Raw genomic sequence first — 27,539 nt, forward strand, 5'->3', positions numbered from 1 at the left:
AAGGACAACACAATCAAATGTAAGTAACATAAACCAGATGACGATATGTATAGCAGAACTTATCATTATATAATCAATATGCTATTAAACATTTTTCGTTAGAACTTGACGAACTATGTTGCCGGCCCGAACTGCGCCTGCGTGGTTTGTTTTCGATCATTTTCCGGCGCTTTATCTCACGATGGAGTTCACAAAATAGTTCACAGATTTCCTCCCCGCCATCACTTGCGGATGTCTCAAAGAATGCACATGCCATGTCCTGAGCTAATTTCTGTCCCTCGGAAGTGCTTATTTTCCGCTCGTGGAGAAGATCAGTTTTATTTCCCACAAGTATACACTGTACATTTGTCCTCTTTATTTCATCCAGGTATTGTTTTATGCTGTAGATATCCTCGAAACTTTGCCTGTCGTTGATTGCATAGACTAACACGAAACCATCTGCCCAGCGAACATGGCCTTCTCGGTGGATAGTCTCGTCCTGCGATAAGAGTAGAAAAAAATAATTAGAAAATGAAATATACAGCATAACTCGGTTAATACGTACTCGAAGGGACCGAGATAAAACTTCGAGTTATCCGAGTGTTCGAATTAAGCGAGTTCTCATGTCTACATATGTCGATATCTTTACCTGGTATATATAGACTAGTTCCATGTCGTAAAACGATATTAACAAGAGAGATGTCAAAATCGCGATAGTAGTTTCAAAATTATAACAATAAAACCGATCTATATAAGATATATATTTTGAAATGGTGTTCTAATGCAGATTTATGAAAAAGAAAACGGTATTTTCGGCGATCTCGTTGTCCAAAAAAATGTCATTTCTAGTTATAAGAACATTTTATGTATGATTTTTGTCATTCTGGCCCAAAGTTTCTGCTTATTATCTGAGTTCTTCGAGTTTTCCGAAATCGAATTATCCGAGTTCTTTAGACAAAGAGAGAATTCGGCCAGGATCGGCAAACACTTCGTATTAAGCCGGGTTTTCGAATTATCCGAGTATGATCTACAATATTTTATTTCGTTGGTTTGTAATGATGAACGTTAATCAGGATTACAGCTTTTAAAGACTAGTGACGGAAAACATAGCTTTCACCAAAGGGACGAACGCTGAGCTCACGGCCAAAAACAAACATAACATATAATCAGTGTACATATCCCTGAAGTAAAGGGATATTTCAAGAAAGTAACGTCCATCAACCACTTAGGCACGGGAATCAATATACTTGATGTTTATGACTATTAATACAATGTAAAACCTTGAAAATAATTGGCTATCGGAGTCTCATTTTGTGCCTGGTATACTTGTGCACTTAGTACAGTAATACACACTGTCATGTCTTTGGGAAATACTATGTCAAGGTTGTTATACAGTACAATATCCACTTTTCTCGTTATCAAGTTGAGCAGTGTTAGGACACATGGTGATAACCGATACATTAATCAAATATATTTTCACCAGATAAAAGTGCGATTGTCATCCATTTACACGTGCGTTTTTTCCTTATCAACTATTTCTAAAATATGGATATAAGAATAGTAATGTTTCTCCTTTAGGTTATACCTTACAAATGTCCATATCACTGAACATAGTATTTACGATGTGTTTGCTTGGGACTGGGTATTAGAATTGCTGTTTGGTTGTTTGATAAATTAACGTCCTATTAACAGCTATGATCATGTAAGGACGGCCTCCCATGTATGCGGTGTGTAGCGTGTGTGAAGTGCAAGGTGCGTGTTTTGGGAGACTGCGGTATGTTCGTGTTGTGTCTTCTTGTATAGTGGAACTTTTGCCCTTTTTATAGTGCTATATCACTGAAGCATGCTGCCGAAGATACCAAGCAACCCACCCCACCCAGTCATATTATACTGACAACTGGCGAACCAGTCGTCATACTCCCTGTATGTTGAGCGCTAAGCAGGAGCAGAAACTACCACTTTTATAGACTTAAGTGTAAGGTTTCAATTTAATAAATTCTACTGTCAATAACACTAATAATCACACATATGCTTTTTACCTTCATAACAGTGATAAATGGTGAATTTGTCGTAATTATTGCTACCAATATGACAGACAAATGTCTATAACGGCCAAATACAAAATACTAATAGAACCTTCCTCAAGTACAGTGCATTAGTACTGTATAATAATATGGATCAAACTATTATCTGGTGGGACCCCGTAAACGTTTATACCAGGTAGTCGGAATATAGGAGTGTTTATATTAGTGTTCGACCTTTAATGTTAACCATCGTAACCAAATGACAATTTTGCCAAACCTATTACCAATATCATAATTGTATCGAAAAAATTGTAATTACATGCTCGTTGATGTTCTTTTCATTGTTTATAATCTTTTCTATCAGACACGGATGCGTTGGTCCTTTATATAGATCATCTTTTCCTAAATTCACAGCAAGTTTACCAACCTGTCCTGCTGTATCCAGAATCTCAATGACAACTGGCTCGTCATCCACAATGGTATGGTGTTTGTATGTGCACTCTAAAAGTACATAAAAACTTTAATATTAAAAGGAATACACGGGAATATATCATTTATATCATTAGTTTCTTTTATATGACAAATACAGACAGTTTATCTACATCATTGTTGTATAAATTTTAAAACAAGTAAGTAAATAAATATGGAAGAAATGTACACTCATTAGCTGTATTTATAAAACAAATGATTAAGTCCATTAAAGGTCCACTTCCTTTTTAAAACAAAAATAAAAAAAAAGTTTCTTAAAAACAACATTAAAATACGGAAGGTGATACCGATAGCATAAGACAAGGGTTACAACACCAAAGTTTTCAAGTGCAATCTATGTTAACAGTGAAGATTCATTTCGCTGTGAGTGATAGGTGTTATGAAAATGTACACTAAATTTGTTTTAATTAGATTGTTTATGAAGCGATGGTAAGTGTGGTGTTAACGTTGAGTTAATAACTTTTGCGACTTTACGAAATTATCAATCTCATTTACATTTCCTTTTTAAAAATCAAAAGTCGTTTTTTGTGCTTTTTGGTGTATTGTTTACATATGTATATACATATTCTGGTAAGTACGCTTACATGCTGGAAATCGGTTTTGTGCTAAAATTTGATTGCGTAAATAATTACATTTACGGTAATGTAACGACACACTGAGGGAATTACAACACGAAATCCATTAAGTTGTACATTCTAAAGCAAATATTTTTGCAGTCCCAAAATTCACTATACCTTGAAATACCGAAACTGTCTGTAGGTTTTACATTTTCTTGTTGCTAGTTTACAGTTTGTTGATGATGCGTTTAAAATTAACCATGACATTGATTGACATTGAAATGAAATTTGGATATGATAACTATTCTCATGGTAATAGCTATACAGTTTTTTGTTGCTGCTGAAGGAATATTTGACATGCAGATGCTGTTTTCACTTGGAACTCACCTAGTGTCGGATCATATTCCCAAATGAAGCGCTTGGTAAGGTACCGTACTACGAGTGCTGAAACAGACAAAAATATTGTTACATTCATCTCACATTTTCATATTCCAGAAAGCAAAAATGTCATATTATTTCAACGTAAATAAATATAATATAAATGTGGCTTTGTTGTTTAAAATACTGAGGAGTCTGTGTCAACCAACACGCTTAATATTTGGAAAAATCGACAGACAACTTAATGTAAACATAACGAGTTTATGAAATAAAAGTAAATATGCATTATTTGAACAAATACCACTCAACTAATTATAACAGTATCTTAAAGAATTGAACAATAAATATCGAAACATTATAGTATTCACAACATGGATATGAATGCATCAGTAAAAGCAAGTGGTGTCAATAGTTTTGAGATTAGTTTATCGGCCAAACAACGTAAAACGATGATGTTTAATTCGCCGAACACTTTAAGTCTTATTAAGCACAACAGTCACAAGGCACACATGTAAATAGTCGATATAATGAGGTTACAATATCAGTATCTATGCTGTAATTTACGCTTGAATGGGTCTGAATGAAATGATAAATAAACTGCAAGTATTAGATCTACCAGGTACGGAATGGATTAGGCTATTACCGTTCTTACGCTAATAAAGGTGTCAATTAAAACAACCTTTATCAAACCGATACATCGCATTTTTCGTGTACCGTCTGAATGTTTACAATTGTTAGACTAAAGCATGAATGAGATTGAAGAGTTCGTCGAACACCAGAGAAGTTATGATAAGTACCGTGATCACGAAGACTATGAATGGAATAAGTCAATATACATATATTACTGTTACTGCTAATGTCGACCAGTCAGTATGTGGTTTTGTTCTCCCTAATAATCTTCCACACACAACAAATTACTTTAATATAAGTAGTGGAACTGGGGTACCAAACATGTGTTAATTCTTGCATTTTAACGGCTTAATAATACACCTAAGAACAGTGATGAAAGTGATAAAGATTGATGTATGTTATGTACAAATTCGTTTTAATATTTGGTGTAGTCGGACTAACAAATTTCACATCCCACCAGGTCAATATAATGAAACTGGGAACACTAGTCATCCCAATCCCTTATGCTTAGCGTAAAGGCATTTTTAAAGTTGGATCAGAAACTGTCACGTATATAAAATGTAAACTATGATGTATCCTGGCCAGGGGACATGATCCAGAACTTTCGTCACAGGGGCGAGCCCCCACCTTATGACCAAAAGAAGAACGTAAGTTAGGAGAAAAGATGATAGCTAAAATATAATCATTTGTTTGTTTGATTGTTTAACGTCCTATTAACAGTCAGGGTCATGTTTGGACGGCCTCCAATGTATGCAGTGTGTGTGAAGTGCGAGGTGTGAGTTTTGGGAGACTGCGGTATAAGTGAGTTGAATTGTACCTGCTGCCCCTATTGCATGATCGTAAAAGGCGACTAAATTTAGGATCTTATCTTTTCTCTTCTTCCTAACTGACTTTATCTTCCCTAATGCCTCCCTTGGCACCGCCTCACTTTTGGCATTGAATTGAGCGTTCGCCCCTGTGAGGACGGCTCTGGGTTCTGTCCCCTGGCCGAGACACACCAAAGTCTATAAAAGTGGTAGTTTCTGCTCCTGCTTAGCGCTCAGCATACAGAGAGTGGGACGACTGGTTTGCCCGTTGTCAGTATAATGTGACCGGGTGGGGTGTGTTGCTTGGTGTCTTTGGCGGCATACTTCAGTGATATAGCACTATAAAAAGGGCAACAGTTCCACTATACAAGAAGACACAACATGAATATACCGCAGTCTCCCAAAACAAGCACCTCGCACAACATACACGCAACACACCACATACATGGGAGGCCGTCCTTACATGACCATAGCTGTTAATAGGACGTTAATTAATCAAACAAACAAACAAAAGGGAGACTGCGGTATGTTCATGTTAGTGTCCTCTATAACCATTCGTCCCACCCCTGTATGCTGAGCGCTAAGCAGGAGCATAAACTATCACTCGGCCAGTGGACGGAACACGGAGCCTTCCTCACATGGGCGAACGCTCAACTCAAAGCAAAAATGAGGCGGTGCCAAGTGAGGCATTAGGAAAGATTAAGTCGGATAAGAAGAAGAAAAAAATATATCCTAAATTTAGTCGCCTTTTTCGTTCATGCTATAGGGGCAGCAGGTACAATTCTAACGCCCTACCTACAGGGCTCAATTTAATAGCCATATACGATTATGTAAGGGGTACATTTCTACCAGCAGAATGGGCATTTATAATATGGTTTTGTTGTCACATATGTCATCTGATCTACTTTCCTCTGTATCTACACGGTTTCAAATTCTCAACTTCATGAGTAATAAAGTTGTGGGGGACTGCTGAACGGTAATTTGGTCGTTTGTGATATTATGAAACATATTTGTAGGCTAAATCCTGAGCATTATACAGTCACACACATATATATATATATGTAACATATATTACTACTTATAGATTATAGATTCTACTTTGCTGGGGGAAAGAAATTATAGAAATATTTACATAGGCTGACACTAAAATGACGCTTCGTCAGATAATGTCAGGAAAAACAGGAAGTTCAAAACCGTTAAGAACAAAAAAAGAAACAGATAAACTTAAATTGCCCTTTGCGATCAAGCCATTAAAACAGTATATAAACTATCCATTACGTGACAACAGTTTGAGGCCTCTCAACAAATCAGTGAAAGATGTAGTATGTACAATAATGAACAAATGATAATATATTGTTAAGTTCGAGGTATTCAAACACTCCAATGAAGAGAGGGAGCAAAACCATATCGTAAATCGACCAGTTATGAGATCCAAATATAACTGATCTTTGTAGCCTGTAATTTAAATTACATTAAATCATACGTATTAGCAGTTTTTTCAAGATTTTTCGAAATTGGTTACATTAAATAATTATTGATTTAGAAACGCATTATAGTTTTATATAAATCTAAACTTTTCTTCTATTCGTATTTTTTTTTCTTTTAGAGACGCCATATTATCAGTCGAAAAAAAACCCCAACAAATGTACTTTACCGAATGCTGAATAGGATGAATATAGTAGATAGATCTAGGGAGTATCAGCGTAGCCGAGTGGAAACTCGCTGATCTGTCTGGCCTGTCAAGGTCCATGATGTGAAAAAATAAGTAATGCTCTTTGTTGTACCGACCTTCTGTAAAAAACCACTATAAAAGTGCATTTTTTTCTGACAGTAAACCATCCAAATATGTTTAACATGACGTTTTGAAATCAAACTGATACTAAACAGATACATGATATTAACTTTTTTGGTCTAAAACTAAATATTGTATGAACAAATCAAAATATGTACCCTACAAATTGGATCATATATTTCAAGTTCTTGAATAAACAGGCGACCATCACTTTGACTTTGAAACGTGAGGTTTTGAGGAGGTAGTGGTGTAACACGCGGGTATAATTAGCTAGGCGATTGGATGTCTTAGATCGTGAGTCCGAGATATTTATACTTTTATGAAATATCATAATATGTAGTAGAATGGTGAAGTAATATCAAAGGAACATAACCCTTGTAAATGGAGACACCTGGTATGATGGAATTGTTTATTATTGAGAAGAGTTCAAATCGGCTTAAGACAAAGGTAAACATACATTACGTACGTAACAAAATCCATCTAACTGGCGCCTATGGCAAATATTTGACCTCGGTCAAGGACTTGATGGTCATTTACATTCTAACCGTCTTAGAAAGAATAAAACCAAGAAGGGGTTGGATGTCCTCGGATGACTCTGGTCACGCTTTATGAACAGTGATGACAATGTGATGAAAAAAAATTCCCTACAATCCCCAGTGATATACCAGGACCAAGTGAGCTTGTTTGTGAAGACTAAGTAAGGACCGTATTTTCGGTATTCAATCAAACGGATTTTCGTTCTAATACTAAGAAAGTATTTACTACTTTTAAAATGGAATTAGCATTCCTCTCTAGTAAACAAACTAAATTTAGATTTTGTATTTTGACACGAAAACGGGATAAAATTGTCTTCATATGAGTCATAAATTGAAAATGAAATTATAAAATCGCATTTTTTAATTTGCAGTTGTACCATTAAATTACACATGTATACTATAAAATTGCGACCATTTTTCTGTTTTACGACATCTGTGTCCATGTAAATTAAAACACTGTATTTACATATATGTAAGCAAGATTTATGTTAACGTTAAAACCAGCCTTGGATGATGGTATATTTAAGATTGGCTTGCTTTGCACTTTGGTTAATCACTTATTCTAAGTTATTGTCTCCCCTCAATGAAACTAATTTACGTACCACGTGATACAAAATAACGTTTGTGCGGGACTAGTTTCTCCAGTGGTGATTGAACGTTACTATTTGTAATCTGCCTGCTGAAATGACGTTATCGCGGGCTATCATCTTTTGACGTCATCCAATCACCAATGGAAACAATAGTCCCGCAGAAACGTTGTCGGGTACCACGTGGTACGTGAATTATTCCCATTAGTTGAAACAGAAATACGGACAATATACAAACTATAGATGGGGTGTGGTGCTCGGTGTCTCTGATAGCATGCTTCAGAGTGATGGCGCAAGTAAAGGGTACCTTTAGTTTTCGTACATATCGTTCTCACTTTTGGTTCAACTAAGGGAGATAAACAATGACTTAGAAATGGTTTATCACACAAACAATAAAAAAGTGAACAGCCCCCTGCCCGATCACATTTTACTTACAAAGTTATCCAACTCTCAATGCTGAGCGTTACGAAAGAGGAAATATATTGCCATTCTCTTGCCGAGGATATTGAGGCAGGGAAAGAAGAACTAACCAATGGTGACAGCATGCACAATTCAAGCCCAATCTGCCGGGTAGGGATGTTTTGAAACTTACACAAAAGCGCGACAAACTCTAGTTTTCATAGTTTCATAATGCATTAAGAACGTGTTTGACACAAAACAAAAAACTTAGCGGAAAAAAATCAAGATTCATGATCAGTTCTACATATTAATAGTTTAACCTATGATCGTACAATGTACGGCCATGACATATCCATTGATGTTCGTGTTAACAAGTGAACATTATTGAATTAACTCTGTGATAAATTTGTTTACAGGTAAAGTTATACGGTACCATACATCTACCTTTATCTACAGACGCATGGGTTTCGAGTTTATTAAATCATCACATTACTCAAACAACATAGGTATTCATGACTGAATCATTAGTTACTGTTCGGGCCTGTACAATAGTTGTCATAAAGTCATTAATTTGATGCTAGGTCAATAACCCTTTCCTTGTTGGAGACTGTAAGCTGACCCGAAATTGATCTAGAATTATATTGCGAATGACGCCACAGTATCTCAAATCGATAACTTCTCCCAAGCACACAATTATACTTTTGCTTGTACTTTCCTTTCATCTCAGTAAAACAAGAGGCCAAGAGGGCATGTATCGCTCACCTGTTTTTTAAGTAATTATCACATAGACTTTTACAATTAGAAAAATTAGCAAAATTGACTCTAAAGTTTGATTTTAAATCACAACCATATAATGATGCCATTGATACCCTACAAATATGCTATCCAATACATAGGTTCAGAGAGGAAGTAATTTATATGAAAATAGTAGCCTAATTGACCTTTTTGGGCCCTCGTCTATTGCCGTGTAAGGCCCTGGGGTCAGCCCTATCATTTGTACAATTTCAAATCCCGATTCTATAAGGATGCTACCATTGCATTATGAGTGCTCTTCCGTGCTTGGAAGTCATTTATATGGATATAGCTTAATTGACCCCCACCCTTCAGGCCCCCGGGGGGTCAGCCCCACCATTTGCACAATTTTGAAATCCCAACCCTATAAAGCTGTTACCATTGCATTTTGGGCGTAATCCCATGTTTAGTTACAGAGAAGAAGTTGTTTATATGTAAATAGCTAAATGGACCACTTTTGACCCCACCCTTCAGGTCCCCCCCGGGGGGGGGACAGCCCTATCATTTGCACAATTTTGAATCCCCTCCATATAAGGATGCAACAAGGATGCTACCATTGTATTATGGCTGTTATCCCATGCTAAGTTGCAGAGAGGAAGTTATTTATATGGAAATAGCCGAATTGAACCCGCCCCTCAGGCCCCCAGGGGGTAAGCCTCATCATTTGTACAGTTTTGAATCCCCATCCTACAAAGATGCTACCATTACATTATGGGTGCTATTCCATGCTTAGTTGCAGAGAAGTCATTTATATGAAAATAGCCAAATTGACCCCACTATAAGGATGCTACCATTGCATTATGGGTGCTATCCCATGCTTGGTTTCAGAGAAGAAGTCGTTTATATGGAAATAGCCAAATTGACCCCTTGACCACGCCCCTCAGGCCCCCAGGGGGTCAGCACTATAATTTGTACAATTTGTATCCCCACCCTATATTGATGCTACCATTGCATTATGTGTGCTATCCCAGCTTAGTTTCGGAGAAGAAGTCGTTTATATGAAAATAGCCAAAATTCACCCCTTTTGGCCCCGCCCCTCAGGCCCCTGGGGGGTCAGCCCCATCTTTTGTACAATTTTCAGTTAGTAGCCCATAAGGATTCTACCAGTCAAATTTTGTTGAAATCCGGACGCCGGTACATGTATTCCCTAAGCTCACCTCGGTCCTTCGGACCAGGTGAGCTAAAAATATTTTCCCCTTTTTACAGACTTTGCTTTGAGATATGGACTGTTATTAATTCAATTTTGTGCTAATACAAGATATAACCAATAGGTTCCAATTTCTTTGTTTTATTTTTTTTTCAATTACAATAATGAAAAATGATTGAAAGTTTAGTAATATGAAAACAGAGCCAAATTTAGGAAATGCAGGAAAGACAAAAACATTGAGAAAAATCACCTACCTTCGGTCAATTACCCTACGTGGTATTCGAACTCGAAACGTGGCTCCATGACAGATTCTTGATGCGTTTTGAAATTGCAGCCAGATTTATTTACATTATGTTTGATGGATACTGTCCATGACTCTGAGTTCGATAGTGCTTGTCACGTGTCTCTAACCAATAATATAGTGTGTACATCTAAACGTGTTTAGTTTATAACTTTCCATTTGGATTTCGATTTTGCCATTATTTTATACGCGACGGCATAAACAAGTATGTTTGTTCTTTTTCGGAAGTCGCACTCTTAATGTGAATCCTATTTGTAAAAAAAAGAATTCCCCGATATAGATTAAATCTTCTAATGAATTATTTATTCTACAACGCGAATATGGTACACTATAACGATATGTAAACAATCTGTTGTGATGACCTGAAGTTTATAATGGTATATATAATCATATATTCCAAATTTATTTCGTTTTTATGGCCGATGCTATGTTTGATAACAATAATCTACATAATAAAAATGCATACAGTCGGTTAAAATTTTTAGGTCAAGCTTCAACAAGATATCTGAATCTATTAGGTAGCTAGGATTCTCAGATGAATAAGATCAATTGTTATCCTCGGGTGAAGGTGGGGGCTGATAACGATACATTTTAGTGGGGGCTTTTTTACGGTGGTAAAGTGATGCTAAAATAAGATGATATTGATATATATGTCATACTAATATTTGTCATCCATTGTCGTGGTAATCATTTCAGACTTTCTTGATTCTATTTCCATATTAAACGTTTAATGGATCTACAAGAAGTACATGTAGACTAGGCAAGGTAAAGAATGGTACACAAATACATTGTCAGCTCCCATAGTGTTTTCTCTTTCTCAACAAGTAACAGCTAAACGATCTCATGCCTATAGCCATAATGCCAGTAATTTAAAGTTCCTGTGTAAAGATTCAGCGAAGTGATTACTTACTTATACAGGATGAAAATAGTTAGCGTTAAGCAACTTAATTTGGAGTGCGATTTAAATTGCTATCGTAAATTTTGAGGCAAGAAGTAGAACACTAAAATCATCGAGACAAATTCAAACGAAAAAACAGGCAACCAATGCTCGTCAAGTTAGAACTCGCCTAACGCGCGTTTAATCCACTTTTCGTCCAGGTTTAGATTTAAGGGTTTAATATCGTATTGATGGTTTCCTTGGTTCCAGATCAAAGTCAAGGTAGACCGTTTAGAAATGTACTACGAAAGTTCTCAGCTACAGAGAACATGCTAATGACCTATTTGTCCTCTCAGGAGTTGCGCCGTGTTGCTTTACAAAGAGAATTAATGTATAGTAACTCGGCATGATCCCCCATTCACAAATGAAACATTGCACTTCTCGCTAGATAAAATCACATGTTTTTCCAATTGACAATGAACGCACCACTGGATTTATTACCTATAGATAATCGAGATGTGGAAAAGATAGAAAAGCAAACTGATAGAAGGATTACAGGATAACCTGCAAATAAAAATCGTTACACTTAGTTCGTAACAATACGTACATATGAATGTAGCTGCTAAATACAAATACATATATTAGTACGAGCATACAGAGTGTAGGGCAACAGGTGTGTCCATATTCAGTATGTCATAATATATGCCAAGTATAATCCAGTATAAAATGGGAAAGAAATTCCAATATTGCAAAGTGACAAAATACGAACATACCACAGCTTTCCAATAATATACAGACATTCACACAAACGCATTGCATAACGGAAAGGCCGTTCTTAATTCAGCATGGCTGTTAATTGGAAATAAATAAAACAACTCCCTCTAGATAACGTGGTTCCATTTATGGTTCCATAAACTTATTTGTTTATTTGTTTGATTGATTAATTAACGTCCTATTAACAGCAATATCATGTAAGGACGGTCTCCCATGTATGCGGTGTGTTGTTGGTATGTTGTGCGAGGTGTGTGTTTTGGGAGACTGCGGTATATTCATGTTGTGTCTTCTTGTATGGTGGAAATGTTGCCCTTTTTTATAGTGCTATACCACTGAAGCATGCCGCCGAAGACACCAAGCAACACACCCCACCCGGTCACATTATACTGACAACGGGCGAACCAGTCGTCCAACTCCCTGTATGCTGAGCGCTAAGCAGGAGCAGAAACTACCACTTTTATAGACTTTGGTGTGTCTCGGCCAGGGGACAGAACCCAGAGCCTTCCTCACAGGGACGAACGCTCAACTCAAGGCCAAAAATGAGGCGGTGCCAAGGGAGGCGTTAGGAAAGATAAAGTCAGTTAAGAAGAAGAGAATAGAAAAGATCCTAAATTTTGTCGCATTTTACGATCATGCAATAGGGGCAGCAGGTACAATTCTAACGCCCTACCTGCAGTGCAGGGCTTGGTACCATAAGCCGTGTTTGATTCATTAGCATAATATCAAGAAATTAGTATGATAATTCACTTGTGTTTTATTTAGTATGTAACATCACAGTATTGACGCACGTTTCTGTGGTGATGTCACTATCAAGTAGATGATTAAGATATTTTTTTTTTATTAAATTAACGTCCTATTAACAGCCAGAGTCATGTAAGGACAGTCTCCCATGTTTACGGTGTGTTGCGTGTATGAAATACGTGGTGCGTGTTTTGGGAGACTGTGATATGTTCGTGTTTTGTCTTCTTGTATAGTGGAACTATTCCCCTTTTTATAGTGCTATATCGCTGAAACATGCCACCGAAGACACCAAGCTAAACACGCCACCTGGTCACATTATGACAACGGGCGAACCAGTCGTCCCACTCCCGGTATGCTGAGCGCTAAGCATCGACCTTTTATTGCAATATTGCTACTGCATTTGTATGATTGTCTGCAACTTTGAAATAAATTCGAAAAAAACCGCGACTGCAAGTAAATTCACCATATGTCAAAATTTTATATTTTCAACACAAATCCCGTTGTTTATGTCTTTTAAAGTGAACCCAGTATAGTTTCTGAAAAATGTTAAAATTTGTAACTTGAAAATAGTAATTTTGATGACGCTGTGACGTCACGGGGCTCTATTGCATAGGTGTTTGTGCAATACAGCCTCAGGCGACATGAGTGTATTCCCCTAGACCAGCCAGTATGACACATTTGGGTATGAGAATGATTTTTTTTTAAATAAGTATCAATTAAAACCCCCTTTTGCATTTGCCTCTCATCAGTTCAGTTAATGTTTAGAGCATAAAATACCGTATGATTATATTTTAGCTCCTAGCACAAATACATTTGTTTATGCTTGAATGCAAAGTGAATAATAAGCTTTAGTTTATTTAACTTGAATATGTTATTTGAAACATTCAAACGAAATTGGGCACAATTTAAAACGAGAATATAGTAATGTCGTCTTTCAATATCTTGTATTATGTTTAGGCAGGTGTTTTTGTACTTTTTCAAATAATAAACAGAATAGCATTTCCATTAATAAGTGATAAATGCATTTAATGTGATGTAAATAGCACATACTGATTTAAGTCTACAGCATTCAATTAGCATGTTTTATTAATGCAAGATGTAACCATGTAATTTAATAGAAATATATATATTACTGAGAAAATTTCATAACTAAAAAATTGTATGCAGGTGAAATGAAGAGATATTTGCGCTATGAATGCGTGTTAAGATTTGACGAAAGTTACTTAGAAAGAAAAAAAAGTTCAATATTCATCTAGCAAGATCCATATAAGACAATGTACTTCCTCCTGCTAATAAAGTTTTCTAATAATAAACACTGCTGTTTGGGATCAAGTTTTGAGTTATCATCTTCAAGTATTCGTTTTTATCTTTTGATGCATAAAACATGGGAGTATCCCCTAAACGTTCAAGCACGTTTGTAAAGATATCTGCAAGTATCAATCTGAAACTAGTTATTTTTATGTATAGTTCATGTTTGAATGCATGCCCGATAAAACCGGTTAAAACATGATCAGAAAAGTGATATATTACTTCACAAGATTTATTTTATTTCAAACGAACCTTGTAAACATTTGCTAACAAATGAGAAGTTGAATCCTTAGGAGAGTCGTAATAGGTTCATAAATCGCGGAAGATATTCTGCATGTTCCATGGAATCGAGATAAAACTCAATAATCAAGTGAATGAAAGTGTATAATACAGTATCCAGTAAATCCTATCTCCCTTTTATCAGTCAACATCGCGATACACATTCTAATGTTAACGTCCTTAATCCCTCCATCAATCAAAATGCACATAAAACATGTGCAAAGTAATGTCATTTCTGGCTGTATGTATATACACTGTAGTTCTAGTTATGCATTGGCAATTACATGTATCCGATTAAATGATACAATTATCGTTTGTTGAATGTTTTTGGTAATGAACACGCATATGTGGGAGTTGACAAGGAATTGCAATTAAACGAAATTTGTTAGAATCCGAAAATGTAAATACTTAATGCACACATTGTAAACGTGGAATTTTATGCAAAAATATATTAATAAACATGTTATTACATATTTATTCTTAAGACAGCTCCTATTGAATGTATATACAGAACAATTACGTATTTACATGTTTTATGGACAGGGTTGACATGGGCGCAAAACTGGTACCTGTATGAACATTTGGTTGGAGGTGAAAGCTTGGGAAGATTGCTATGGAAATTGTTTGTTTGTTTGATTATTTTAACGTCCTATTAACAACCAGGGTCAGCTATGGAAATAAATATGAAGTTACACAATTAAACATCATCGAACATACATTCCTAATAATTTCAACGCCAAAATATGCTGCATATATCTAGTCGGAAAAAAACTATTTTGTCTCCACCGTCCTCACATCCTGACATCAGTTTATCGTTTCTGTCATGACCTCACAATATAGTCGCCCCAGGTTACGAAGTCATGGGATATCAGGCAGATTATATGATAACTTCAATTTGTTATCATGACAACAATCAGTAGCGCAAAAAAGGTTAAATATCACGTGATATAATTTTTGTCATTCTGACGTGTATCGATACAACCAATCAGATGAATAGTGGCGAAAGAAGGCGATGATAACATAATTAGAAACTGTCAAAATCGGCTTGTAGATTGGAGATGCTCCATGTTGAATTGCATCCAATATTGCCTTCTTTTGAAAACATACTAACATCATTGCAACTTGTTGATTGATTGCAAATAGTACCAGTCTAGTTGGTTATCAATTGGGATTATTTTAGGTCATCTGTTTTATGATCATACATTTACGGTCACAAAGAAAACAACAACGACATACATTGTAGTATCTCCTAATACAGACAGAGTATGCAAGGGGGGATATCAGGTTAAAGTTACATGTGCTAATTTTTCTTTATTAATCTATTGAAAATCATAAAATTTGATGAATTTAACAGTGAAAATGGCCTCAGATGCCTTATAAATTTTAGTTACACCACATAATTTATGCACTGTAAAATTGTTGTTATTTATTCCTTATGTATGTTTAAATGGAAACTTTCCAACAGAAATCACTGTACAATTACTAATAACACTGTACAAATATCAAATGAAATTGTAGACCACAACATGGCTTTATGGTCTGACCGTAGGTACTCACTTAACTAGATGTGTACACATAATGCTTTTTGGCAGTACTGCTAAAAATATTTAAAACTGATATTGATTCATAAGTATGGAAAATACGGCAAATATTACTTTAAAATATTATGCCCAACCTTTATTATTAATTGTCTGAGTAGAAATGAACATATTTCTAATGATGTTTGTTTGTTTGTTTGATTATTTTTACGTCTTATTAATAGCCAGGGTCATGTAAGGACGGCCTCCCATGTATTCAGTGTGTAGCATGCCTGAAGTGCGAGGTGGGTGTTTTGGGAGACTGCGATATGTTCGTATTGTCTCCTCTTGTATAGTGAAACTGTTGCCCCTTTTACAGTGCTATATCACTGAAACATGCCACCGAAGACACTAATCAACACATATGTAATGTTCATTATCCAATACCGACACATGCGAATTAAAAATCATGCATGTTCACTTTATGATTTATACGTGTTCAACTAATTTACACAGTACCTTATTCCATGTGTTTTGGCGTAAAGAGAACATTTATTTTGCTACCTGGCCATGTTCATATGCGTGTTAGACATCCTAATTGACTGACCAGGCTGTGGGACGCTAAAGGTCATTAAATGGCCATGAAAACGCCTATATATGTCAGCGGATACCTTAAGTCTCGGCTTACTGTAGACTCTCTAATCCATAACACATGTGATGCGTCGTCTCACGTTCGTCCAATAAAGACTCTGGTTACGATATAGTCAGTCGGTAGTAAGACAGTAGTTCCTTGTATAGGGAGTATTGTATTTATCACATAGAAGTGTTTTATTGTCTTGTTTCCGTCAATATATTTTCTCTATTTACACAATACGTTTTACTGCAAAACAACTTTCTTTCGTGGCTATTAAATTTCGCGATTTCCATTTCAAAACACGCTCACGAAGATTGACATTCGCGAATTTCAAAATTTAAAGTTGTATGTGCCATAATGTCCATACTCGTGAATCAAGAAGATCTTTTAATATTCACCACTACAAATTTCAAATGATGTGGATGCTAAATTCGTGGAAATGCAATTTCGTGAATTTACTTAAATCTCATATAGAGCTACATGTACATGTATGCAGGTCAAATTTGCCAAATTATAGAGCTCAGTGCTTTATTTTCATGGTTTAGCGCTTTCAAAGTATTTCGTATGTAGAAATACTCGTTAGCCGAAGAAGCAATTATTCCCAATGTGGATCTAATTTCGTTGTTTTTAAATTAGTGGTTCTCCAGGTCCATGAAACAACGAATACATATCTAATATTATACAGTACGGTCATCATGTTTACTAGTATTAATAGTGTATAATATATATAAGTGTTTATTTTATATAATAAGTATTTTATTGCATTATAGATATGCTTAGTTTTCCCTTATTCTCATTGACAGATATATTGTCATGTGGAGATCGACATTATGAGTATCGAGTAAAATTAAGCCAATATTCCGCGTTTTTATTCACACCAATAATGTATCAAATATACAAATTAATAACCTTGGATATGACCCTCGGTCATTATTTAATTATACCATGTCAATATCACATTATAAGAACTTCAAACAAGGTCCATAATTATGGACCACAAACAAGGTTCATGATTGATAAATATCTTATCATTATATACTGTAATCACATAATGAGACAAACATACATGTGACAAAATATATAAATACATAATTAATCAACGAAATGGTGAGTGTAATGATTATCATCAAGCAAAACGTATATTACTGGAAATAGGACGTTAAACAATTTCAAAACAAATAAAATCAAAGTTATATTTTAAGACCGATTTGGGTTTAGTCCGAGTTTTTTTGCCGTTCTTTGCCGTTCTATCTATATTTATATAAGCATTATCCGGTGAACACGGCTTACGATTTATAAATTCGGCCTAGTTTGGAGTGTTCAATATAAACGTACCTTTGACGGGAACAAACCTATTGTAACATGTTAAGGAGGGTACCTAACGATGTAATGAGTATTCATGGTGAGAGGGAGGGGAGCCACAGCTGGTCTGGATCAGGTAAACAAACCAACATGTTTATCATGTATGGTATACGGCAACATCCTATTAGAACAAGGATATTTAGCCGGTCATCATCATTTACTAAATATACAACAACAGGTATAGGTGTCGTGACGCGGGCACTGGCAATACAGTTTATTAACATGGAAACATGTGCATTACGTCCGTTATCTATACTCTATTTATTAGTCAATACTGGCGTGGTACGGATTACAGATTGCTTTTCGGCAATAACTTTAACGTATATGTATAGATTTTATCGTGATTGTTTCACGTTTTGGCCATCTTGTGTTGCGGGGGAGTTTGGGATTGGAGATTGGATATGGGTTCTTGTTATTGTAACAAGCCCATGCTCATAAAACATGGAACGCACCTTTAATGCTGCACTTACTGTAACGGGTCACTCGCACTTCGTGTGCGTATTCGTTTGAAGCCAAGATTTTTACATAATATTTATTTTATATTTTGATATCTGGTTGTTCAAATCACAGCAGTCCATGTTAAATATCAAACGTTTATACATAAATGTTGATATGATATTTTTGTTCAACAAGTCAGAAAAAATACCTTTCTTGAGGAAAAGATAAGGTGCTGTTAACTCCAACGTTATATCGATGGAGATACTAACGATAATGAGAGTAGCACATGTCCGATTGATGAGGCGCGTTTGATATTAAAACACAAGTATCCGTAACATGTTCTGTTCTTTATTCAGTACATGCACACGCACGCGCTCGCGCCAGGAAAAATACACAAACCTGTTATCGTCAAAGAGCAACGGACTTAAAATACTTGTGTGGTGTTATCCATCTCAAGTAGGGAAATATTTGCGGGTTTCAAAGATGACTCCTGACCACATACTTTGCTGTGGCACACAGGGGACGTCTGCCTAAGTGCGGAATGCGACAATATATTAAATGTTGAACCCGGCCGGTAAAGTTATATTTTGTTTGATTAATTAACGTCCTATTAACAGCCAGGGTCATGTAAGGACGGCCTCCCATGTATGCTGTGTGATGCGTGTATGTGTGCTAGATGCGTGTTTTAGGAGACTGTGATATATCCGTATTGTGTCTTCTTGTACAGTGGAACTGTTGCCTTTTTAATAGTGCTATATCAATGAAGCATGCCGCCTAAAACACCAAGCAACACCCGGTCACATTATACTGACAACGGGCGAAAGAGTCGTCCGACTCCCGTTATGCTGAGCGCTAAGCAGGAGCAGAAACCTAGAACCCAGAGCCTTCCTCACAACGGCGGGCGCTGCACCAAAGGCCAAAAGTGAGGTGGTGTCAAGGGAAACGTTATGAAGAAAAAAGTAAGTTAGGAAGAAAGAAAAGAATAAATCCTAAATTTAGTCACCTTTATGAGCATGCAATAGGGGCAGCACGCACAGTTCTTAAACCCTAACTGCAGGGCATAATAACCTATGGTAAAGAAATCCATATCAACAAAACTCACCAAGCAAATCCTTTACTACAATAATATTAATTTATATACAATAAGGTACCAAACTTACTTTCCAATATCCCAATACAATACCTCATAGAATATAGCAGTGGCAAATATTAAGGCAATACAAACGAACTTTTAATAGAAGTTCAGGTTCTGTTATATTTGATGAATTGGATCTTGAATGAAGGTTATTCATTTTAACAAACATGATGTCGCTTGATCCCCACCATGCAACAAGTCCAACATCAGGTCTTTGGGCCTCTTTATTATTTACAAGAAGCACGATGACTATAGGTCATCCTGACCTATCAAAGTCATCCATTTGTACAAACTTGATAGCCCTTCATCCAAGCATGTCATAGGCCTAATATCGGATCCTAGGTCTCTTGGTTATCCACAAGAAGCCGTATAAAGATTATAGCCTATTAAATCTCTTTGACCTTGAATGAAGGGTCATTTATCTTAACAAACTTGGTACCATACATCCCAGCATGTCACATGTCCAATATCTGGTCTTTTGACCTCTTTGTTATTCACAAAAAGTTTTCAAACGCTTTAACCTATTTGACCCCATTAACCTTGAATAAAGGTCTACATTTACGTGCGCACGTACCGAAGGTGTTTCGTATTGATTGCAAATTATTACACCCATACTACATTTGTACTTACGCTCATTATAATTACCCACCACACCACAATAGGGTTTAAAGACCTATGCATAAGTTTTAAAATAACTGCAACTCGACTTTACAGAGGTAAAATGACAAAAGTACCATAATCCGCATAATATCTAACACCGTCAACTTATGTTGGACAGTTACATTTGTAATTTTACAAAGATATTACATTGTACTATAAACAAGAGGCCCATGGGCCTTAACGGCCACCTGAGTTCGGAAATAGAATGAAACAAAGACATATAAACACTACATACTGGCCCTTGAAGTCTAGATTTTACTTTTTAATCCATGAAGAGTTTTTGCTTCCGTCAAACCTGAAAACTAAGATTTTTTTGTTTATGGACTCACGATTCATGACGGACGACGCACGACGATGGACAAAAGGCGATTAGAATAGGTCACTTTAGACTTCGTTTCAGGTGACCTAAAATTAAGAAATGCATTAATAAAATAATTAAGAGTAATCCTTGAATACGTTTTAATTTTAATATAAATAACTTTACAGATTCACAGTACCAAAACACCTGAAGAAAACAAACAACCATCTTATTACATGTACAAGTGTATCCTCTACTTCCGGTCGACAGGTATAATAGCCGCTTTAACCATGTGTCGGGGTGAGGTGACTTGGCAATCCATTTACCTATATACCAGCAGAAATGATGTACCATTATACTGCTATTGCGTACAAGTCGACAAAATGATGGATGGGCAAAGAAAATGGTTCCTCCTCCTTCCTGCAGTTTTAATGATCATTCACTTATAACAAGCCTGTAGAGAGCAAGCACCTGTTCTGTCCATTTGCTTGTACATTAGTTCTTGTAACGTAAAGTTTATTTGCTTGCAGGATACACCTTTTGTAGAGAAATTTACCAATTATTACACTTTGTCGTATCTTATGAAAATGGTCAAAGTCAAAATGACATTAACTTCACTAATAAGATGAAAGTATTGATGACTTTTTCATTTATCGTCACATTCAATATAAAGATAATCATGAGAAGTTTGTGATCAGCACAGTCTCTCTTTACGTTATTACCACCTGTGTAATAAGTGGTTAGGTAAAACACTCTTACAAGATTGTTATTTCAGATATTAATTATTTGAACCAATTATTGTTTAGTTAGATAACACTTTAAAAAGGATAAGAGTTCCTCTATTACGAAGATTCACATTAAGAACATACTACAGGCTCCCAAAACATGCATGCACTTCCTACATAACACACCGTATACACGGGAGGTCGATCTTAATGGCATCTTCTACACCGATATTCAAAAGGAAGATAGTCTAATCTAATGAATAAACCAATTATCCAACATAAATTAACTAGTTTGTAAGTTTTATTATCGGTACATCTTATTACCATGATATACGGCTTGCTCTTACTCGGTAAATATCAGATAACGAGTGGTTTTAATGACTAAATCATATCTACTGAAATACAGTATGCAATATTGGTAACGTATCTGATAATAATTTAGCAAATTGTACTTATTCAATATACTACAGATTCGGAATTAGATGCGAGCGATTTTCAGACAAATATAATATTGCACACAACCGCAACATAAAATGTGAAATTGCCAATATTGGTTGAAAATTTCCACAGTTATTACATATCTGTGTCTTTGATAATTCAATCCATCCTATAACATTGTCGTTCATATATTCCGTACTGTATATGCTCTGATCTAAATATTATTAAAAGGAATAATAGAATTTCCACGATCTCTTCGCTACGGTATGACGTCATATGTAATCATATGATAAATGAGTTTCGGTCGGCTTGTATTTGGTAGATATACGTCACATTCCTGTTTACTCATTGGATTCTCTTATATCAATGCTTAATTGACGTAGGATTGGTGTATAAAATAGTTTTTATTTTGTAAGACTCCAAAAACTCTCAATTGACGTAAAATTGAGGTAAGAAATATGATATTTATATGACTACAAACAACTATGTAATGAGAAGGCACAAGAAATAATGAGTTGTAGTTATAGCTTATCTAAACGTACAATTCGGTTAGCACAGCAAGATGTTTATCATGTACGGGCTCTTTGGACCGATTACTTTTACCCAATCTTAGGAGAATTTATTACAGTTTGGGTTTTGACATTTGGAAGTGTGGCACATGAGCGATATGTAGCGGCGCCATGAATTAACTGCGGATGCTATTCAACCTTTGGCTCCATATTGCCGTACTGAAATGAAAGGTTTCTTAACATTGATATGACACCTGTAAAACTATGATAACTAGTATTCCTTGTAGCATCAATAAAAAGTGACAGATACAGCCAAAGCCGAAAATCCATTTTTTAATGTTACATATGACCCTCACATATTTTATATCAAAAGGTACGCATGCTGGTGTCATGCCCACATGTCATAAAATTATACTGGTAAACTACACCTTTGTGCAACACAAAAATATGTCGTTATACGAGATATCAACAACCACGCGTTATGTTTATCTACTTCGCTTACAGATGCTCGACTTTTGTGAAAAAGGGGTTAAATATCCTGATAATCTCATGCCCAATTTAATTTAAAGATAAAATGAACGTGCTAATACATATGGAGATGAGATACATTCTCGCAACCTTTAGTATAGTCTATCAATGAAAAAGTAATTTCTACAACGAAATCGGAGCTAACACGTTAGAGGGGAGATCATGTTGTCTATATAATACCCCGTCTTATATATATGTTTTAATTGAAAATTAGTTGTCTTTGTCTGCTTCCGTTACACAAGTAATCGTTTATATATATAAATAAAAAAGGCTTAGACATTGTAATGGAATTAGTTAAGCATTCACAACATATGGCCGACATCAAAGAGCATAATTGGATGAAATTAAAGTCCTGACCTCCAGCAACAGAATTTGTTTCTCATACAAATGCTATTATTAATTTTAAAATGTTTACAGAAAGGTTTGCCACTTTAACATCAAGCAGTTGCCATTTCACACAACGGTCTTAATCCAGACATCTTGAAGTGTTTAAATACACAATCCTTTATCTTAGTGTCTCTGTTATCTTAAATTATATAATTTCATATAAAATCCGCAGACAGGCACGTTTTGTTCTAAATATATCTAAATTTACACTCTCTAAACAAACGCTATTTACAGCTCCTTGTGGGTATTGTAAATACAGAAACATCAGCAAAACAGTAACTTTTATTTGTTTTATCAAACACTACAACTGTTATACACGGTTGATCAATATATGTAAATACCCAAGGTCATATCATTACCCAATATTTAACATAATTATCAATATCCAAGGTCATAGCACTACTTAATATATGTCAAAATTATCAATTATGAACTTTTGTTGAGGTCAAAATGAAAGCCGGTATAAAACCATATTAATAAAATCTAAAGCCCTTGAGGTTATTTAATTAGATACAGAGATGTCTTTAAAAAGTCAATAATAATATTTAATTAGCATGCTTATATAATAGAAGAGCTAACTTCATACAACATCGTCCCGAAGAACAAGATGTTTTGAAAATGTGAAATCACAATAACAATATCGAGTCAAGTGTTTCTAAAACACCCAGTTGATATGGTAAATATGGACCTCCACATGACCATACGTTATCCAATGGGACCAACAGAAAATCACAGCTTACCTATATCCACATATTCCGTCTTTGCATATTACAGAGTTAGCTCCCTTGCGGGTATGTGTCGATTGTTACGTCATTGTTTTGTGAGCGCAATACCTAACCGTAAGTGCAGATAACTCTGTAATATGCAAATTCGGAATATAGTATTACTGCAACCACTCAGCATTTCCAATCAGTGGTATCTATAATTAAAGAGGATATCAATTTTTTGGAAAATAATGCATGCATGCTACAATATAGTTATCAAGTCTTGAGTGAGATGCACTATAAAACGGATAAGGAATAGTTTAACTATAACAAGAAGACAAACACGCCGCGAATACCGTGATACATTTAGCACAGTCTCCCAACAGAAAGATATTCACAAACACCATACATTGCATACAGGGGATGCTTATTCTTAAATGACCCTATCTGTTAATAGAATGTTAACAATAATCGGTGTAAAATAAGGACTGGTGCTTATCAATATGTTTTGTTTGTCGCCGAAAACACCACAAGCAACCCACCACAAAAGGTCACATTATACTGCCAACAGGTGAACCAGTCGTCCTACTCCCTTAATGCTGAGAGCGCTTAGCAGTAGCAGAAACTACCACTTATATAAACTTGAGTGTAGCTCGGCCACGGGATCCTAAATTGAGTCGCCTTTTGCCATCAGGCGATAGGGGCAGCAGGTACAATTTTTACGCCCTACCTGCAATGACCCTCACCTACATCGGTATGTGATATTGTTTCGTATTTCTAGAAGCCATCACAATATTCGGAGACTTATTTCAAATCATGGATGCTTTGATTTCACATTCAATATAACTGTTGTAGGTACTACTTTGTTTGATCCTAAAACAGCCAGGTCATGTAAGTAGCGAGTAGGAAGTGTGTGACCTACGAGTTTAGGGAGTTTCTACAATGTATACCGTAATTCTACTGATATTGTTCGACTTACCGAACACATACTGTGTTAATGGTTTGCTGAAAAGATGTATGTGGATGCTGACACACTGGGTATTTGACTGTGTACTGATTTTGTTGTGCATTAGCAAATATGTTATTAAGTATTTAAAGAAAACATCTGTTAAAATAAATAAATCTAGATTGATATCATTTCATTTAGTTATAGTTTGATACATGTTGGTCGTTAACATCACGTACTAGTCTTGAACGAAATACTTATTTACATATAGTTTAAAAGCTTGCTAAGCGCCTTGTGTGTTTGTCGTACCTTTTATACAGGTATATAGATACCTTACTTAATAATACTTTGAAGTTGTTATAAGAGGTAACTTGTTGAACCAAGTTTGAAGTTCTAACAACATGTCATGGTTGGGTGGTTGGTTGATGACGCTTAATGTGCTATTGTCAGTTTAAGACATATGCTTATACATAAGCCCGTTGTCAGTATAATGTGACCGGGTGGGGTGTGTTGCTTGGTGTCTTCGGCGGCATGCTCCAGTGATATAGCACTATAAAAAGGGCAAAAGTTCCACTATACAAGAAGACACAACATGAATATACCGCAGTCTGACGAAGCACGCACCTCGCACAACATACACGCAACACACCGCATACACGGGAGGCCGTCCTTACATGACCATAGCTGTTAATAGGACGTTAATTAATCAAACAAACAAACAAACAAATTATACATTAATGATTTTCACTTTATGCAATATGATGCATGTATGCGTTTAATTTTGGAGGTTTTGGTAAATTCTTGTTGCGCACCCTTCAATATTGGACAAGAAACTACCAAATGGAATAGATCTCTCGACAAGAAAACAGAACCCAGAGCCTTCTTCACAGAGCGAGCCCTTAACTCGAGACCAAAAACAATAACTGCACACCATAGTAAAATGTTTATAAAATTATGTATGATCTTGGTTTATGCGACATTATACAGTTGCATGATCTGATGACTGGTTTTGGCACTATGTTACGTTGGTATAGCTTTATCACAATGAGACAAACAAAACATACCACAATCCACCAAAACACAAAAAACGTAATTTAGCAGTTGCATTGCAGGTGAAACATACCTGCTGCTTTTATAACAAGTTAACGCTTTATACATGTATAGCAATGACTAATTGAATGAGGTTATTATGTCGACAAAATAGACAAATACTTAAGTGCATACTTTACTAACATGTAATAAAAATAACTAGCTATTAACATGCTATTAAGAATTAGAGACCATTTAATTCAAAGTGTTCAGGACATTAAATTTGAAGCAGTGACCAAAAACATTGTATTTCTATCAAAAACGTACACAGAGCCCTATACACGTACAATAATGCAGGTTTAGTCGGATGTCTTTTCTTAATGGCTTGAAGTAGGCGTACTTTATCGTCTCTTATTGCAATAAATGAGGTCTAAACACTAATTCGCTAATAAAACGACTGTATTTGTTTTGAATACTTCACACTCGCAATACGATATCTAACACTATCCTGACTACCTCTCGTCAAAACAACAATGCGGCCTGGCCGAGACCCGTGAATACCACAGTGTCTGTGCTGTGTAAGCCAGCGGTCACTCAGTAACTAACATCGGTTCACGGTAGATACACACCAGCTTTAGCGGTCTGTGGTCAAACAAAACATAAACATCTCCACATAGGTCGTTTGTCCTTGATCACAATATAATCCGCCGACCTGTGGAGACAGGGAACCTGTGCCTCTGGAGACACTGGGCTTTGGTATGTAGAGATATCAAACGTGGATAATTGGGACGATTGTTATTCAACAACCATATGTGAACTTCTTATAAACCCTAAACATTAGTAGATGTGATTTATTATTGGTAAATAATTTACATTTTAAACAGCGGCCTGATTTTTGGAACTAAAGAGTTATGTTTTGTTTGTCGAATAAAACAATATGAACTTTGGTAATATCGTTAAACGGTTTAATCCTATACATTATGTAACAAAATATTAGTGCAGATTCACGCCTGCGATATTTGCATAAGGCATAGTATGATACATTGGATAAGGTCATTCCCTATCTTAACAGTGATTACAAGCTTCTCGGGGACTGTCCTCTTCGCAAACCTTGATATTATTATACTGTGATTCGGCTCTGATTATGCAAAGGAAAAATTTGAACGGTATTTGGTACGAAACAAGTTACTATTGTTCTTAATATTGTACATGTATATCTGATGATTTCTTAAACACGTCTAATGACGACAGAGTAATACATACAAACTGTTTTACCGCCGTGCAAAGGCTTATTATCGATTTATCCTTCAGTCATTATATATACAATTGCTCACCTGACTTTCCAACACACGGACGTCCTAGCACCACTATCCTGCTATCCACAGATTTAGATTTCCCGTTTGTTGTCATCATTCTAGATGTGTGGAAATACGTTTCAAACGATCTGGTCAAACGTCCACAGAGTAATCCTTCATATAAATCATATTGTTACTCGTGAAGTGTAGTATCACGATTATTTATGTTTACACCTCTAGTAGAAAGAAAAAAAGCAATTCTGCACATAAAGCAACAGGAAATCATCTACGTCTTTAAAGTAGCTAGCGATGAAGTGGGTCCTTCAGTTTAAGTGTAGACAATCTGTAGTGTTTAAAGTATTAAGCAACCATCCATGGTATTGTCGTATGAACATAAATAAAATTCCATTCAAAAACTACTAGTGAGGCTGCCCGGTAATGATGGTAGGTATATCTCTTACAAACCTTTTACACTCAAGTGCTAACGGGAGGGTGCAGACGACACACACATCCGAGGACGTTTGCTACACTGCTTACT

General features: G+C 35.9%; 1 protein-coding gene across 1 annotated transcript; it reads right to left on the reverse strand.

The window, feature by feature from the left end:
• Window positions 1-73: 73 nt before the first annotated feature.
• LOC138329020 (ras-related and estrogen-regulated growth inhibitor-like) lies at window positions 74-27,539 on the reverse strand. Its single transcript, XM_069275719.1, has 4 exons — window positions 27,041-27,539; window positions 3,437-3,493; window positions 2,323-2,504; window positions 74-478 (listed from the first exon to the last, which is right to left on the reverse strand). Exons 1-4 carry the CDS (start codon window positions 27,117-27,119, stop codon window positions 74-76), a joined length of 723 nt encoding a protein of 240 aa, XP_069131820.1. The 5' UTR covers window positions 27,120-27,539.

Source organism: Argopecten irradians, chromosome 8 (genome assembly GCF_041381155.1).
Source record: "Argopecten irradians isolate NY chromosome 8, Ai_NY, whole genome shotgun sequence".
NCBI lineage: Eukaryota > Metazoa > Mollusca > Bivalvia > Pectinida > Pectinidae > Argopecten > Argopecten irradians.